At 42.5% G+C, this 16,949-nt stretch overlaps 1 protein-coding gene and 1 pseudogene across 1 annotated transcript; both read left to right on the top strand.

The window, feature by feature from the left end:
* Window positions 1-7,784: 7,784 nt before the first annotated feature.
* On the top strand, window positions 7,785-9,680 carry LOC148186555 (uncharacterized). Its single transcript, XM_088069033.1, has one exon. The coding sequence runs from the start codon at window positions 7,785-7,787 to the stop codon at window positions 9,678-9,680; it is 1,896 nt and encodes a 631-aa protein (XP_087925159.1).
* Window positions 9,681-13,064: 3,384 nt separating this feature from the next.
* On the top strand, window positions 13,065-14,956 carry LOC148186554 (uncharacterized; annotated as a pseudogene).
* The last annotated feature ends 1,993 nt before the right edge of the window (window positions 14,957-16,949 follow it).

Here is a 16,949-nt window from a genome sequence, read left to right as displayed (position 1 = left end):
AACGTACTCACCATCATCGGTATCCCTAGTGAAAAAAATCAAAAATAATTTAGAGCATATTATTAATTTAAATAACTCTCAATTAGATATAAAAATAATCGCTGCTTATAGAAAAATAAAAATTTACAGGACCATTTAGTCCGAGTAAACTCAAATCACAGAGGATCTCTCAAATTGATATAAATAATAATTATTTTAAACAAGTTAAATATGTTTATGACTTCTCCCTCCAAAAAGTCTTTACAACGGCCAGTCAGGGTAATATCCACACTAAAAATTGTGTTTATTTAATCAAATGTAAACAATGTAATATAAAATATGTGGGCGAAACTGGACTGACAATTCAAGTCAGGTTCACCTGTCACAAACATAACATAATGAAACACAAAAATACAGACCGTCATGTGGTAGCACACTTCATCTCCCATGGTTGGGATTCAGTACAAGTCTCCATATTAGAATGTAACCCACAGTGGTCCACGCCACAAAGACAAAGAGCAGAGAGAGACTGGATCTATAAATTAGGCACAACTTACCCACAAGGTCTAAATGAAAGGATGTACTTCAGGGCATAATACTACTCTAATAATATATAAGTTTTATTATAGATTATCTACTTTATAATCATATATCTTAAATATATCATATACTTTTTATAATTATTGTCACTATTTTATTGCCATATTGATGCATTGCATTTCCCTTTTGATGCCTAAGCTTAAGGCCCTAACCTTAACCCTAACCCTAACCCTAACCCACCCCAACCCCTAACCCTAACCCTAACCCCTAACCCTAACCCTAACCCTAACCCTAACCCCTGACCCTAACCCTAACCCTAACCCCTGACCCCAACCCTAACCCCTAACCCTAACCCTACCCCTAACCCCTGACCCCAACCCTAACCCCTAACCCTAACCCTAACCCTAACCCCCAACCTTAACCCCTGACCCTAACCCTAACCCTAACCCCTACCCCTACCCTAACCCTAACCCTAACCCTAACCCTAACCCTAACCCTACCCAAACCCCAACCCTAACCTTTAACCCCTAACCCTAACCCTAACCCTAACCCCTACCCCTACCCCTACCCTAACCCTAACCCTAACCCCTGACCCTAACCCCAACCCCCATTGCCAGACCCATACCTCTCATGTAATGCTTAACCCTATATTGGACATCAAATTATATAAATAAGAAATTAATTGAGAAACAAATCCATTTACCCCTCTATAAAATATCAAACATGAATAAACCAATTTATTATAACCCCCTTTTCTTTGATAGACAAACTAATAAACAAATAAAATAAATATAATATAACAAAACAGAATAAATAAATAAATAAACAAATAAATATGATATAATATAACATAATATAATACAATAAAATTAATAAATTATAAACAAATAAATCTGTTCTTACAATCGTTGGGAATAAAACTCCTGTTGGAGAGTTAGTTTGTTGTAAGGAGCCACTGAGAGGTCCCAGACACGGGATGTGATGGATGGAGAGCATCGGACTGTGCCACGCCCGGCGTGACACAGCCCACACTTTCCTCATCCCAACCCCAACCCCAACCCCTACCCCTAACCCCAACCCTAACCCTAACCCTAACCCCTAACCCTAACCCTAACCCTAACCCTAACCCTAACCCTAACCCAACCCTAACCCTAACCCTAACCCTAACCCTAACCCTAACCCTAACCCTAACCCTAACCCCCATCCCTTACCCTAACCCTAACCCCTAACCCTAACCCTAACCCCCATCCCTTACCCTAACCCTAACCCTTACCCCCATCCCTTACCCTAACCCTAACCCTAACCCTAACCCTACCCTAACCCTAACCCTCACCCTAACCCTAACCCTAACCCTTACCCCAACCCCCACCCTTAACCCTAACCCTAACCCTACCCTAACCCTAACCCTAACCCTAACCCTAACCCAAACCCTTACCCTTACCCTAACCCTAACCCTAACCCTTACCCCATCCCTAATCCTAACCCTAACCCTAACCACTAGTCCCCTACCCCTACCCCACCCCTACCCCTAACCCTACCCCTACCCCTACCCCAACCCTAACCCTAACCCAACCCTAACCTTAACCCTGACCCTTACCATCCCTTTAACCTTAAAATATGAATTCATAATGCTTAACCCTAACCGGGACTCTTAACCCTAACCATCCCACTATCCCTATTAATAATGTCTAACCCTAAAATTGGATATTTAATTATATAAAATAATAAGGAATTAATAGTTAAACAAATCAATTTATTATTTTCTTTTTCCCCCTAAAAAATATAAATTACTTAATAAACCGATTGATTATAACCCCCTTTCCCATTAATAGATAAAGTAATAAATAAATATAAGAAATAAAATAAAATCAATAAATTAATATATTAATTAATAAATAAATCTATGCTTAATAAAGCTCTTGGTGGAGAATGGATTTATTTTAGGGAGTTACTGAGAGGCCCCAGACATGGGATCTGATGGATGGAGAATGCATCGGACTGCACCACGCCTCGGCGTGGCGCTGTCCCAACTTCCTTCATCCCAACCCCAACCCCAACCCCAACCCCCAACCCCAACCCTACCCCTAACCCTACCCCTAACCCTACCCCAACCCTAACCCTAACCCTAACCCTAACCCCCAACCCCAACCCTAACCCCCAACCCCAACCCCAACCCCAACCCTAACCCTAACCCCAACCCTAACCCTAACCCCAACCCTAACCCCTAACCCCAACCCCAACCCTAACCCTACCCTAACCCTAACCCTAACCCTAACCCTAACCCCTAACCCCTAACCCTAACCCTAACCCTAACCCTAACCCTAACCCTAAACCCTAACCCTAACCCTAACCCTAACCCTAACCCTAACCCCTAACCCTAACCCTAACCCTAACCCTAACCCTAACCCCTAACCCTAACCCTAACCCTAACCCTACGCAGACATCTGGATCCCCCTTGTGAATTTTTCTTCTACCCTCCCCGCAGACGAAAGGGAGAATCTCCAGACTCTAAACGAGCACATCGAAGAACATGCCCTTCATCCCCTCCTTCCTGACGATAAGTTTCAGACGGAGGCTGATGACGTGCATTGGACGCCTGATACTGGAAGTGCCATGTTTGACCATTGGATGGCATTTTTAAACTCCGCACCCCCTGAGTCTGGAACAGGAGGGTGGAGGAGTACAGTCCTTCCATTCTCAAGACGTGGTGGTTTTGGCAAAAATTTCAAACTTTCCAGACCACAATACGACTTGTTAAGCAAAGGTTTATCGTTTGTTCCGACTCTGACTATAGGCAGGGATCAAAAATCATAACTTCAATTGGATATGCAGAATTATCATAGAAAGATCAAATTAGCTACATACTTTAGAAATTGAAGAAAACACAACAATTACCTTTCATCGGACCGTCAAATTGGACACCACCATTACATGAGTTGCCGCCAGACGTCAAAAAACTAATTGATGGAGATTTGGAGAACTTTAAAAAACATTACAAATTGACTCAAGAAAAATTGAATATTCCATTAGTAGAAGCACAAGCTTTGAGGGAATTAAAAAACACCAAACACATAGTAATAAAGCCAGCGGACAAAGGGTCGGCTGTTGTGATTTTAAGCAGAGAACAGTACATATTTGAAGTTGAGCGACAACTAAATGACAGGACCTATTACAGGAAATTGGATAAACCAATGTATATGGAGACTATTCCTACAGTAGTCAAGATTGTAGACTCTTTGAAAAAGAAACACTTTATTAATGCCAAACAGAGACAATATTTGATTGGGAATTTACAGCCAAGAGAAAGAAGATTTTACATTTTACCAAAAATTCACAAAGCTCCAGAGAAATGGACAATCCCATATGAGGTCCCCAGGGAGACCTATAGTTTCAGATCATGGTAGTGAGACATATTTCACGGCAGAATATTTAGATTATTATTTGAATCCGTTGTCAATTAAACACCCTGCTTATGTCAGAGATACTTATCATTTTATTGAAATTGTTAAAAGTTTGAGGATCCTTCAGATTTCTATTTCTTCTCCATGGATGTAGATAATTTGTACACTAATATCCCAATTCAGGCGGGCATCAACTGTGTCCAAAAGATTTTTGAAAAATATCCTGACCCAAAAAGGCCGGATGACGAATTACTGAAATTACTAGAAATCAATTTGACACGAAACGATTTTATGTTTGATGGGAAATTTTACTTACAAATTAAAGGTACAGCCATGGGAAAGAAATTTGCCCTGCTTATGCCAACATTTTCATGGCCTATTGGGAAGAGGAGGTTCTTTCAAAATGTGAGAAGAAGCCAACACATTACTTACGTTACCTGGATGATATATGGGGAATTTGGATGGGATCTGAACAAGAGTTTGAAGAATTTGTGAAAATTTTAAATTCCCATGATCCGTCAATCAAGCTTAAAACAGAACTTAATAAGCAATCTATAGATTTTTTGGATACCACGGTATTTAAAGGACCAAATTTTCTCACAGATTTTAAATTGGATGTTAAGGTTTATTTTAAAGCCACAGATACACTGCGCTGCTTCATAAAAATAGCTTCCACCCAAAACACACCTTCAGGGGTTTAGTAAAATCGCAGATTCTTAGATTTAACCGTATTTGCACTAAAGAAGAATATTTCAGGGAAGCGGTGACTATTTTGTTTAAGGCCTTGCGGAAAAGAGGATATTCTAGAACCTTTTTGAGGCATTGTCTAAAAACATATCAAGAAAAGAGAGAGAAGGATCATGGGAATTTAATTCCTCTCATTACAACATTTTCTTCAATTAGTAAGACTCTCAACACAAAATTTAAGGCTAATTTTGAGAACATGATAGGCCAAGAGGGAATAATTCCAAACTCAAGGGTTATCTCGGCATATAGAAGAAATAGAAATTTGTCGGACTTCTTGGTTCAGGCCAAGTTACCGTCTTTGAATGTGGAGAAACCCCAGATGCTTGAAACACAATTCTCCAGACGGAAATTTATCAAAATGAGAAGGAAAAATCAGTTATCAGAATCCAACAAGGATTCAATCCGAAATCGAGAAATTGTATTTATGTTTTATTCTGTGTTAAGTGCGGAATTAAATATGTTGGAGAAACAAAAAATACACTGTCCACACGTATGACACAGCATAGATATAATGTAAGGAACAAAAAAGAAGTGGACACGCTTTTAGTTCAACATTTTTTGAAACATGGTTTAGCTGCTATGAGGATGGCTGGGTTACAAAGAGACATTAATTGGACGGATTGGGAGCGAAAGAAGAGGGAAAGGTATTGGATTTATTTATTGAGTACCAGGGAACCATTTGGGTTGAATATCAAGAACGATTAGAGTCATGTGGAGGTTATAGATTAACCCTGATCCCAATTAAGGCCCTAAACCTAACTCTATCCCTAACCTTAACCCCAACCCCTAACCCTAACCCTAACCCCTAACCCCTAACCCTAACCCTAACCCCTAACCCCTAACCCTAACCCTAACCCCTAACCCTAACCCCTAACTCTAACCCCTAACCCTAAAACCCTAAACACCAAACCTAACCCCTAACCCTAACCCTAACCCTAACCCCAACCCCAACCCCTAACCCTAACCCTAACCCCTAACCCTTAACACTAACCCTAACCCTAACCCAACATTAAAAGAATAAATAAATTAATAATCGGTTTCATAGACGAAAACAAAAGAAAGATTATATTTATTACAATTGGCAAACATAGGGTTAAAAATTTGGTAGGGGAAAGTTCATCTAAAAGTTATATTCTATTTAAAACCATAAACATGAATAATTGGGTTCATTAAAACATATAAATTAATGAATATTTCATTTGGCAAACATAGGGTTAAAGAATTTTGTGGGCAGGGCTATTGGTTTAAGTACTATATTTCATTTAAAAACACACTAAGTAAGGGCATAATTGGCTTTGCATAGAAGTGAATTGGGATAAATACATACAATTGGCAAATATAGGGTTAAAAATTTGGGGGTGAGGAAAATTCATTCAAAGGGTATATTCTATTTCAAAACATAATAATAATTGGTTTCATAAAAACATAATCATAACTAATTGGGTTCATAAAAACACATACATTATTAAAAATTTCATTTGGAAAACATAGGGTTAAAAAATTATGGGGTAGACCTATTCCTTTAAATATCATAATTCATTTACAAACACAATATATAACTCATTTCATTTCATTTGGAACACACAGGGTTAAAACAGAAGGTGGTAATCAAAAACTAAAAGAAACTCAAGTAACATGTTAAATGCACAAAGCAAAACATTGCATGAAAAACAGAGGGTATAAATAGAGGGAGAGTGATAGGGAGCTCATTCTCTTGTTGAACACCAGACAGTCAACATCATAGGGAACACAGTCATTGCAGCTAACCAGCATAGTTTTCTGTGTGCCAGACCTGAGGAAGACCCGGGAAGGGTCGAAACGTCGTTTTTTTTGGCACACCTTCCTTTGTTGTTCAGTTTTAGAACATTATAAGAGTTTTTTTGTTTTTTTCATTTAAAAAACATTAAAAAATAACAAAAAAATTAAAAAACTTAAAAAATAAATAAAAAAAAGTTGTTTTTTGGAAAAACGCCATGGATGGCGGATGGACAGTTGTCCATTATGGGAGGCGCCGACCTGCCCGCCAGCCCAGATGGGACCAAGGTTTTGACGCTCCAGGGGGATGGACCGGCACCACGCTTCCCTTCTGGGAGGAGAGTCCCCACCCCAACCCCAACCCCAACCCCAACCCCAACCCCTAACCCCAACCCCAACCCTAACCCCAACCCCTAACCCCCAACCCCAACCCTAACCCCTAACCTAACCCTAACCCTAACCCCAACCCTAACCCCAACCCTAACCCTAACCCCAACCCCAACCCTTACCCCAACCCTAACCCCAACCCTAACCCTAACCCTAACCCTAACCCTAACCCCTAACCCTAACCCTAACCCTAACCCTAACCCCAATCCCTAACCCTAACCTTAATCCCTAACCCTAATCCCTACCTAATCCCTAACCCCCTAACCTTAACCCCTACCCCTAAACCTAACCTTAATCCTAAATAAAAAAGAAAGGAGACCTAAAACACAAGTTAATAATCAAAAGTACAACAGACAGAAATAAAATAATAAATAAAATAAAAATAAATTCTTACAATTGCAATAATTAAAATGGAGAATATCATTGGCTTATATATATAGTGAAAAGGGCTAAAAATCATTTAAAAATATTCTTTGGCAGTTTGATGGACAGGGAGGGGGGGCGGAGCTTGGGGGAGACAGCAGTGTGGGGAATGTGCCAGGACATGCCTCCACAGAGGCTCACTCTGCATCAGACTTTCCAAGAGAACACAGCTCTCACTCTAAGCTCCAGCAGACAAATTTACTCTTTTTTTTCTTAACTTTCTGTGTGCCTTGGCCTGAAGAAGACCCTCTCTGGGTCGAAACGTCGCCGCAGGCACACACTATTTCGGCTTCTTTGCCACAAAAATAAATTCTTTTTTTATTTTCATTTAAAAACTAAATCTTTTTTCTTTTTTACTTTTCTTTTTTTTGGTTTTCATTTTATTAATAAATACATTCTTTCATTTCATATTGATCTTATAAAAAATAGCACATACAAAATTTATTAATAAATAACAAAGCTCAAAACACAGAGGACAAATCACACACACACACACACACATATACACCCACGCACACACACTCACATTAAAGGGACACTCATACACGCACGATGGCGTGGGTCCCGGATGGACGGTGGACAGAGGTCCGCTACAGCAGAGGGCGCAATCGCTCCTATCAGCGGGGTTGGGGCTGGGATGATGGGGGGGATCGGTGGAAGGCCCGTGCACCTCCCGGACCCTCTGGGGGACGGGCTCAGTTCCCCTATCCTAACCGGCCAGCGCCTCCTTCGAGATCCGCCCGTTATTTCGGTCCCCAATCTCGTTCGTATGCGTCAGTGGTACGCCAGGGTAATCCTCCGTTTCCGCCCAACTTTTCCGTGAGGCCTGGGAGGTTCGAACAGGTTAGGCAGCAACCGGCTGACCCTGACTTCGGGAAACTGGTGCGCAAAATGCACACGGTGATCAAAATGGTTCACCATGTTCAAAACGTGGCCCCAAAGCCGGGAAAACCCGAACCGCGGATGATTGCACGTATGGTTGAAGTCCTGACTGCAATGATTAAACCGGCATCCCCCACCACACGAACATTAGACCTAATCAGGGGGAATGCTAAAAATTGGGGATACAACACCTTAATGATTTTGGAAGAACATTACACGGCAGGTCTGGAGGCCGTGTTAGATGATCTTTCTGAAACTCTGGTCCCGGATTGGAGACCAGCTTTTGTGGTGGCCACGAGGTGGGCCCGTAGGAACTTGCCCCGCATAACACAGGACGTTATAGATCACGCGGAGGCAATGATAATGTCCAGGAGAGACACGCACGGAGACACGGACACAGACATGCAACAAGGGGCGGCCGCTCCACAACACGAACGTACGGACCGTGCACAGGTCCCACACACACAACAACAGACGTCAGTACCACGAATCAGACTTACGCAACAAATACACGTCCCACAACAGACTACACCTACTGAACACCAGACACCAGCGTCACACGACGGACTCACAGAACACACACGCATCCCACAACAGACAGTCGGAAGCCAAACAGAGGGCCCGACGACTGCTCAGGTTGACCGAGTTGGGCCTGCAGTGCAGTGTCCTCAGAGGGTGTCTCCCCAGGAGCGCAGACAGGAGCGCAGGGTGAGGGAACCAAATAATTGCGTGGTGACAGAGGACAGTTTTCTTCTGGACATTGAAGACTTTTCCACGGACGTACGGAGACAGACAGGTATCGCTCAGGGTGCAGATACGACTCCCGACACGTGGTGGAAAATAGATACAGTCGTAGAGACTCCGACTTTGACACCCATACAGAACCCTATCATCTCCGCACGCGACACGCGGAGAGCCGAGCGGGATATTGAAGTCCAGGTCCACAGGGCGGGGGAGTCATACAGTGAGATGTCCCAAAGGGGCACGTCAGTTGCACACGCATCCACGCCAAAATTACAACTGTGTAGAGTAACGAGACACGTTAACACAGAGCGCAAAATGATCGATTGGGCCTTGAGCGTGAGGAAGAAATGGCTCATCATTGGGGACTCCAATCTGTCTAGGATTCCGGCGTATTCAATCCCGGACCTGCAGGTTGACAGTTACCCTGGGGCCAACTTCCGTCATGCTCAGGCACTTATGGCTAAGGCGTCGAGTCATGTCACGGTGGAGAAGGTGGTGCTGTCGTTTGGTCTTAACTGCAGAGGGCAGAAAGCCAGAGAGACAGCGATTAAACAGATGCAAGCTGCAGTGAGGACCGCTAAGAACAAATTCCCTTACGCGGAAATATGGCTCCCCGTCGTGAACTATTCCTCCTCTTTATCTAGAGGAGAGCAGGCCACTTTACAGATCATGAATACTCACATGGTCAAAAACATGCCTTACATCCCGCCGCTAGAGAATGCCAAGTTCCAGACGGAAAAAGATCACGTTCATTGGACTAGGGGAACAGCACGAGCCATGCTCGAACACTGGGCCACGTGTTTAAACTTGGACCCCCAGTAAGCCTGCGACAGGAGGGGGACAAGGTTTCACGAACCTTTGTGGCTCAAAATGTTATTGTTCTGGCTAAAGATTTTTTTCTATCTGAACCACAATGGCAGGTACTAAACAAAGGACTAACATTCGTTCCGACGCTAGATACGGGGAGAGATCAAAAAGCACAATTTCAGTTGGACATGCAAAACTACCACCGTAAAATCAAATTAGCTGCATATTTTAAAAATTCCATAAAACAGAACCCACCGCCTTTCACAGGTACTTCAACGTGGATGCCGCCATCACGAACTTTACCACCGGAAATTCACCTGTTGACACAAAAAGATTTGGAAGACTTTAAAGTATATTATAGGCCCTGTAGGGAAAAACACAATCTGTCACAACAGGAGGTAAAAGCACTTCGGGAACTCGTGCACAACAAAAACATTGTTATTAAACCCGCAGATAAGGGGAGTGCGGTAGTTATTTTAAGCAGAGAACAATATGTGTTTGAAGTCAATCGGCAATTAAGCGACACAAATTACTATCGGAAACTAACGGAACCCATCTACACACATACAATTCCCGTAGTGGCGAATATTTTGAAAAATTTGAAAGATAAAAAATTTATTACTGCCAAACAAAGGCAATATTTAAAAGGAAGCACTCAGCCCCGAGAACGACGGTTCTATATTTTACCGAAGGTCCACAAGGATCCGGAAAAATGGACGGTGCCTTTTGAAATTCCTCCTGGAAGACCAATTGTGTCAGATTGTGAAAGTGAAACATATCGTACGGCTGAGTACATCGACTTTTATTTGAATCCGCTGTCAACGAGGCATCCGGCGTATATTAAAGACACGTACCATTTTATTGATATTGTCAAAAGTTTACGAGTCCCCGTAAATTCTTATCTGTTTTCTATGGACGTGGATAGTCTGTACACAAACATTGATACCCCAGCAGGTTTAAAGGCGGTGAGAAAAATATTCCAAAAATACCCTGATGGTAACAGACCCGACGAAGAACTATTACAGCTCCTTGACATCAATTTGACCAAAAATGATTTCGAATTTAACGGCCAATATTATTTACAAATCAAGGGTACGGCGATGGGCAAAAAGTTTGCACCTGCCTACGCGAATATATTTATGGCCAATTGGGAAGAAGAAGTGTTGGCGAAATGCCAGAAAAAACCAATTCAGTATTGGCGGTATTTGGACGACATTTGGGGAATTTGACGGGTCCTAAACAGGAGTTTCTGGAATTTGTCGACATTTTAAATTCACACGATCCTTCGATTAAAGTTAAATATGAAATTGATGAAAATTCGATTGACTTTTTGGATACGACTTTGTACAAAGGCCCAGCATTTCAAAGTATAGGAAAATTAGATATCAAAGTTCATTTCAAAAACACAGACACGCACGCTTTATTATTCAAAACAAGTTTTCATCCCAGGCATACATTTAGAGGACTGGTGAAATCACAACTGATTCGTTTTAATCGTATTTGTACCCGACAAAGGGATTTCAGGGAAGCTGTGAGAGTTCTTTTTAAAGCGTTACGGGAAAGAGGATATTCGAGGTCTTTTTTGAGACACTGTCTGAAAACCTTTCACGCTCGGGAAATTCAGGATCAGAGGGAATTGATTCCAATAATCGCAACTTTTTCATCGGCGAATCAAAAACTTATTGGTAAATTTAAAACTAATTTTGAGAACTTTATTGCAAATCAGGATATAATTCCAAATTATAAAATTATTTCAGCCTATAGGAGAAACAAAAATTTGAAAGACATTTTGATCAGGGCCAAATTGAAATTATTGCGACGAGAAAACCGGATAGGCTGGAAAATCAGTTTTGCAGATTGAGGTATATACGAAACAAGGTGGACAAAACAATATTTAAAATATCTCAAAATTTTAGTTTGCGATCTACAAACTGTGTGTATGTGATTTTTTGTCACAAATGCGGTAAACAGTACGTCGGTGAAACCAAAAATTCGATCTCCACACGCATGGTACAGCACAGATACAACATAAAGCATAAGAAGGAAATTCATACCCCTTTAGTTAAGCATTTTCTGTCACACGGCTGGGAATCTATTAGAGTGGCTGGCCTACAGAGAAATTCCACTTGGGCAGATAGTGACAGAAAGAAAGCTGAAAGAAGATTAATTTACTCTTTGGGTACAAAAGAACCATTTGGTTTGAATGTTAAGTACAATTAAATTAGTTCGATGGTTTTTCTAACCCTGACCTAGTCACTGCCTACCCTGCCTCCCTCTGCTCCAGCCTGGCCCTAACTGTCTCAAGAACATTCCCTAAACACAACCTTTCCAATAAAAAAAAAAAAAAAAAAAAAAAAATTCTTTATCCCTGACCCTAACTTTAACCTCCCCACCTCCTGCCCTAACCTTAACCCTAACCCTGGTCCTAACCCTGACCCCATCCCTAACCCTAACCCTCATCCCTAACCCTAACCCCTTCCCATTATCCCTGACCCTAACCCCAATCCCTAACCCTAACCCTAATCCCTTCCCTTTATCCCTAACCCTAACCCCAATCCCTAACCCTAACCCTAACCCCTTCCCCTTATCCCTAACCCTAACCCTAACCCCAATCCCTAACCCTAACCCCAATCCCTAACCCTAACCTTAATCCCTAACCCTAATCCCTACCTAATCCCTAACCCCCTAACCTTAACCCCTACCCCTAAACCTAACCTTAATCCTAAATAAAAAAGAAAGGAGACCTAAAACACAAGTTAATAATCAAAAGTACAACAGACAGAAATAAAATAATAAATAAAATAAAAATAAATTCTTACAATTGCAATAATTAAAATGGAGAATATCATTGGCTTATATATATAGTGAAAAGGGCTAAAAATCATTTAAAAATATTCTTTGGCAGTTTGATGGACAGGGAGGGGGGGCGGAGCTTGGGGGAGACAGCAGTGTGGGGAATGTGCCAGGACATGCCTCCACAGAGGCTCACTCTGCATCAGACTTTCCAAGAGAACACAGCTCTCACTCTAAGCTCCAGCAGACAAATTTACTCTTTTTTTTCTTAACTTTCTGTGTGCCTTTGCCTGAAGAAGACCCTCTCTGGGTCGCAACGTCAAGAGGCACACACTATTTCGGCTTCTTTGCCACAAAAATAAATTCTTTTTTTATTTTCATTTAAAAACTAAATCTTTTTTCTTTTTTACTTTTCTTTTTTTTGGGTTTTCATTTTATTAATAAATACATTCTTTCATTTCATATTGATCTTATAAAAAATAGCACATACAAAATTTATTAATAAATAACAAAGCTCAAAGCACAGGGGACAAATCACACACACACACACACACATATACACCCACGCACACACACTCACATTAAAGGGACACTCATACACGCACGATGGCGTGGGTCCCGGATGGACGGTGGACAGAGGTCCGCTACAGCAGAGGGCGCAATCGCTCCTATCAGCGGGGTTGGGGCTGGGATGATGGGGGGGATCGGTGGAAGGCCCGTGCACCTCCCGGACCCTCTGGGGGACGGGCTCAGTTCCCCTATCCTAACCGCCAGCGCCTCGCCGAGATCCGCCCGTTATTTCGGTCCCCAATCTGCTCAGAGGCGTCAGTGGTACGCCAGGGTAATCCTCCGTTTCCGCCCAACTTTTCCGTGAGGCCTGGGAGGTTCGAACAGGTTAGGCAGCAACCGGCTGACCCTGACTTCGGGAAACTGGTGCGCAAAATGCACACGGTGATCAAAATGGTTCACCATGTTCAAAACGTGGCCCCAAAGCCGGGAAAACCCGAACCGCGGATGATTGCACGTATGGTTGAAGTCCTGACTGCAATGATTAAACCGGCATCCCCCACCACACGAACATTAGACCTAATCAGGGGGAATGCTAAAAATTGGGGATACAACACCTTAATGATTTTGGAAGAACATTACACGGCAGGTCTGGAGGCCGTGTTAGATGATCTTTCTGAAACTCTGGTCCCGGATTGGAGACCAGCTTTTGTGGTGGCCACGAGGTGGGCTCAGAGGAACTTGCCCCGCATAACACAGGACGTTATAGATCACGCGGAGGCAATGATAATGTCCAGGAGAGACACGCACGGAGACACGGACACAGACATGCAACAAGGGGCGGCCGCTCCACAACACGAACTTACGGACCGTGCACAGGTCCCACACACACAACAACAGACGTCAGTACCACGAATCAGACTTACGCAACAAATACACGTCCCACAACAGACTACACCTACTGAACACCAGACACCAGCGTCACATGACGGACTCACAGAACACACACGCATCCCACAACAGACAGTCGGAAGCCAAACAGAGGGCCCGACGACTGCTCAGGTTGACCGAGTTGGGCCTGCAGTGCAGTGTCCTCAGAGGGTGTCTCCCCAGGAGCGCAGACAGGAGCGCAGGGTGAGGGAACCAAATAATTGCGTGGTGACAGAGGACAGTTTTCTTCTGGACATTGAAGACTTTTCCACGGACGTACGGAGACAGACAGGTATCGCTCAGGGTGCAGATACGACTCCCGACACGTGGTGGAAAATAGATACAGTCGTAGAGACTCCGACTTTGACACCCATACAGAACCCTATCATCTCCGCACGCGACACGCGGAGAGCCGAGCGGGATATTGAAGTCCAGGTCCACAGGGCGGGGGAGTCATACAGTGAGATGTCCCAAAGGGGCACGTCAGTTGCACACGCATCCACGCCAAAATTACAACTGTGTAGAGTAACGAGACACGTTAACACAGAGCGCAAAATGATCGATTGGGCCTTGAGCGTGAGGAAGAAATGGCTCATCATTGGGGACTCCAATCTGTCTAGGATTCCGGCGTATTCAATCCCGGACCTGCAGGTTGACAGTTACCCTGGGGCCAACTTCCGTCATGCTCAGGCACTTATGGCTAAGGCGTCGAGTCATGTCACGGTGGAGAAGGTGGTGCTGTCGTTTGGTCTTAACTGCAGAGGGCAGAAAGCCAGAGAGACAGCGATTAAACAGATGCAAGCTGCAGTGAGGACCGCTAAGAACAAATTCCCTTACGCTGAAATATGGCTCCCGTCAGGAACTATTCCTCCTCTTTATCTAGAGGAGAGCAGGCCACTTTACAGATCATGAATACTCACATGGTCAAAAACATGCCTTACATCCCGCCGCTAGAGAACGCCAAGTTCCAGACGGAAAAAGATCACGTTCATTGGACTAGGGGAACAGCACGAGCCATGCTCGAACACTGGGCCACGTGTTTAAACTTGGACCCCCAGTAAGCCTGCGACAGGAGGGGGACAAGGTTTCACGAACCTTGTGGCTCAAAATGTTATTGTTCTGGCTAAAGATTTTTCTATCTGAACCACAATGGCAGGTACTAAACAAAGGACTAACATTCGTTCCGACGCTAGATACGGGGAGAGATCAAAAAGCACAATTTCAGTTGGACATGCAAAACTACCACCGTAAAATCAAATTAGCTGCATATTTTAAAAATTCCATAAAACAGAACCCACCGCCTTTCACAGGTACTTCAACGTGGATGCCGCCATCACGAACTTTACCACCGGAAATTCACCTGTTGACACAAAAAGATTTGGACGACTTTAAAGTATTTTATAGGCCCTGTAGGGAAAAACACAATCTGTCACAACAGGAGGTAAAAGCACTTCGGGAACTCGTGCACAACAAAAACATTGTTATTAAACCCGCAGATAAGGGGAGTGCGGTAGTTATTTTAAGCAGAGAACAATATGTGTTTGAAGTCAATCGGCAATTAAGCGACACAAATTACTATCGGAAACTAACGGAACCCATCTACACACATACAATTCCCGTAGTGGCGAATATTTTGAAAAATTTGAAAGATAAAAAATTTATTACTGCCAAACAAAGGCAATATTTAAAAGGAAGCACTCAGCCCCGAGAACGACGGTTCTATATTTTACCGAAGGTCCACAAGGATCCGGAAAAATGGACGGTGCCTTTTGAAATTCCTCCTGGAAGACCAATTGTGTCAGATTGTGAAAGTGAAACATATCGTACGGCTGAGTACATCGACTTTTATTTGAATCCGCTGTCAACGAGGCATCCGGCGTATATTAAAGACACGTACCATTTTATTGATATTGTCAAAAGTTTACGAGTCCCCGTAAATTCTTATCTGTTTTCTATGGACGTGGATAGTCTGTACACAAACATTGATACCCCAGCAGGTTTAAAGGCGGTGAGAAAAATATTCCAAAAATACCCTGATGGTAACAGACCCGACGAAGAACTATTACAGCTCCTTGACATCAATTTGACCAAAAATGATTTCGAATTTAACGGCCAATATTATTTACAAATCAAGGGTACGGCGATGGGCAAAAAGTTTGCACCTGCCTACGCGAATATATTTATGGCCAATTGGGAAGAAGAAGTGTTGGCGAAATGCCAGAAAAAACCAATTCAGTATTGGCGGTATTTGGACGACATTTGGGGAATTTGGACGGGGTCGAAACAGGAGTTTCTGGAATTTGTCGACATTTTAAATTCACACGATCCTTCGATTAAAGTTAAATATGAAATTGATGAAAATTCGATTGACTTTTTGGATACGACTTTGTACAAAGGCCCAGCATTTCAAAGTACAGGAAAATTAGATATCAAAGTTCATTTCAAAAACACAGACACGCACGCTTTATTATTCAAAACAAGTTTTCATCCCAGGCATACATTTAGAGGACTGGTGAAATCACAACTGATTCGTTTTAATCGTATTTGTACCCGACAAAGGGATTTCAGGGAAGCTGTGAGAGTTCTTTTTAAAGCGTTACGGGAAAGAGGATATTCGAGGTCTTTTTTGAGACACTGTCTGAAAACCTTTCACGCTCGGGAAATTCAGGATCAGAGGGAATTGATTCCAATAATCGCAACTTTTTCATCGGCGAATCAAAAACTTATTGGTAAATTTAAAACTAATTTTGAGAACTTTATTGCAAATCAGGATATAATTCCAAATTATAAAATTATTTCAGCCTATAGGAGAAACAAAAATTTGAAAGACATTTTGATCAGGGCCAAATTGAAATTATTGCGACGAGAAAAACCGGATAGGCTGGAAAATCAGTTTTGCAGATTGAGGTATATACGAAACAAGGTGGACAAAACAATATTTAAAATATCTCAAAATTTTAGTTTGCGATCTACAAACTGTGTGTATGTGATTTTTTGTCACAAATGTGGTAAACAGTACGTCGGTGAAACCAAAAATTCGATCTCCACACGCAT

Source organism: Plectropomus leopardus, chromosome 18 (genome assembly GCF_026936395.1).
Source record: "Plectropomus leopardus strain MGB_pleo_1.0 chromosome 18, ASM2693639v1, whole genome shotgun sequence".
In the NCBI taxonomy this organism is placed as follows: Eukaryota; Metazoa; Chordata; class Actinopteri; order Perciformes; family Serranidae; genus Plectropomus; species Plectropomus leopardus.
The sequence above is the reverse complement of the archived record's forward strand: the minus strand, read 5'-3'. Positions and strand labels throughout refer to the sequence as shown.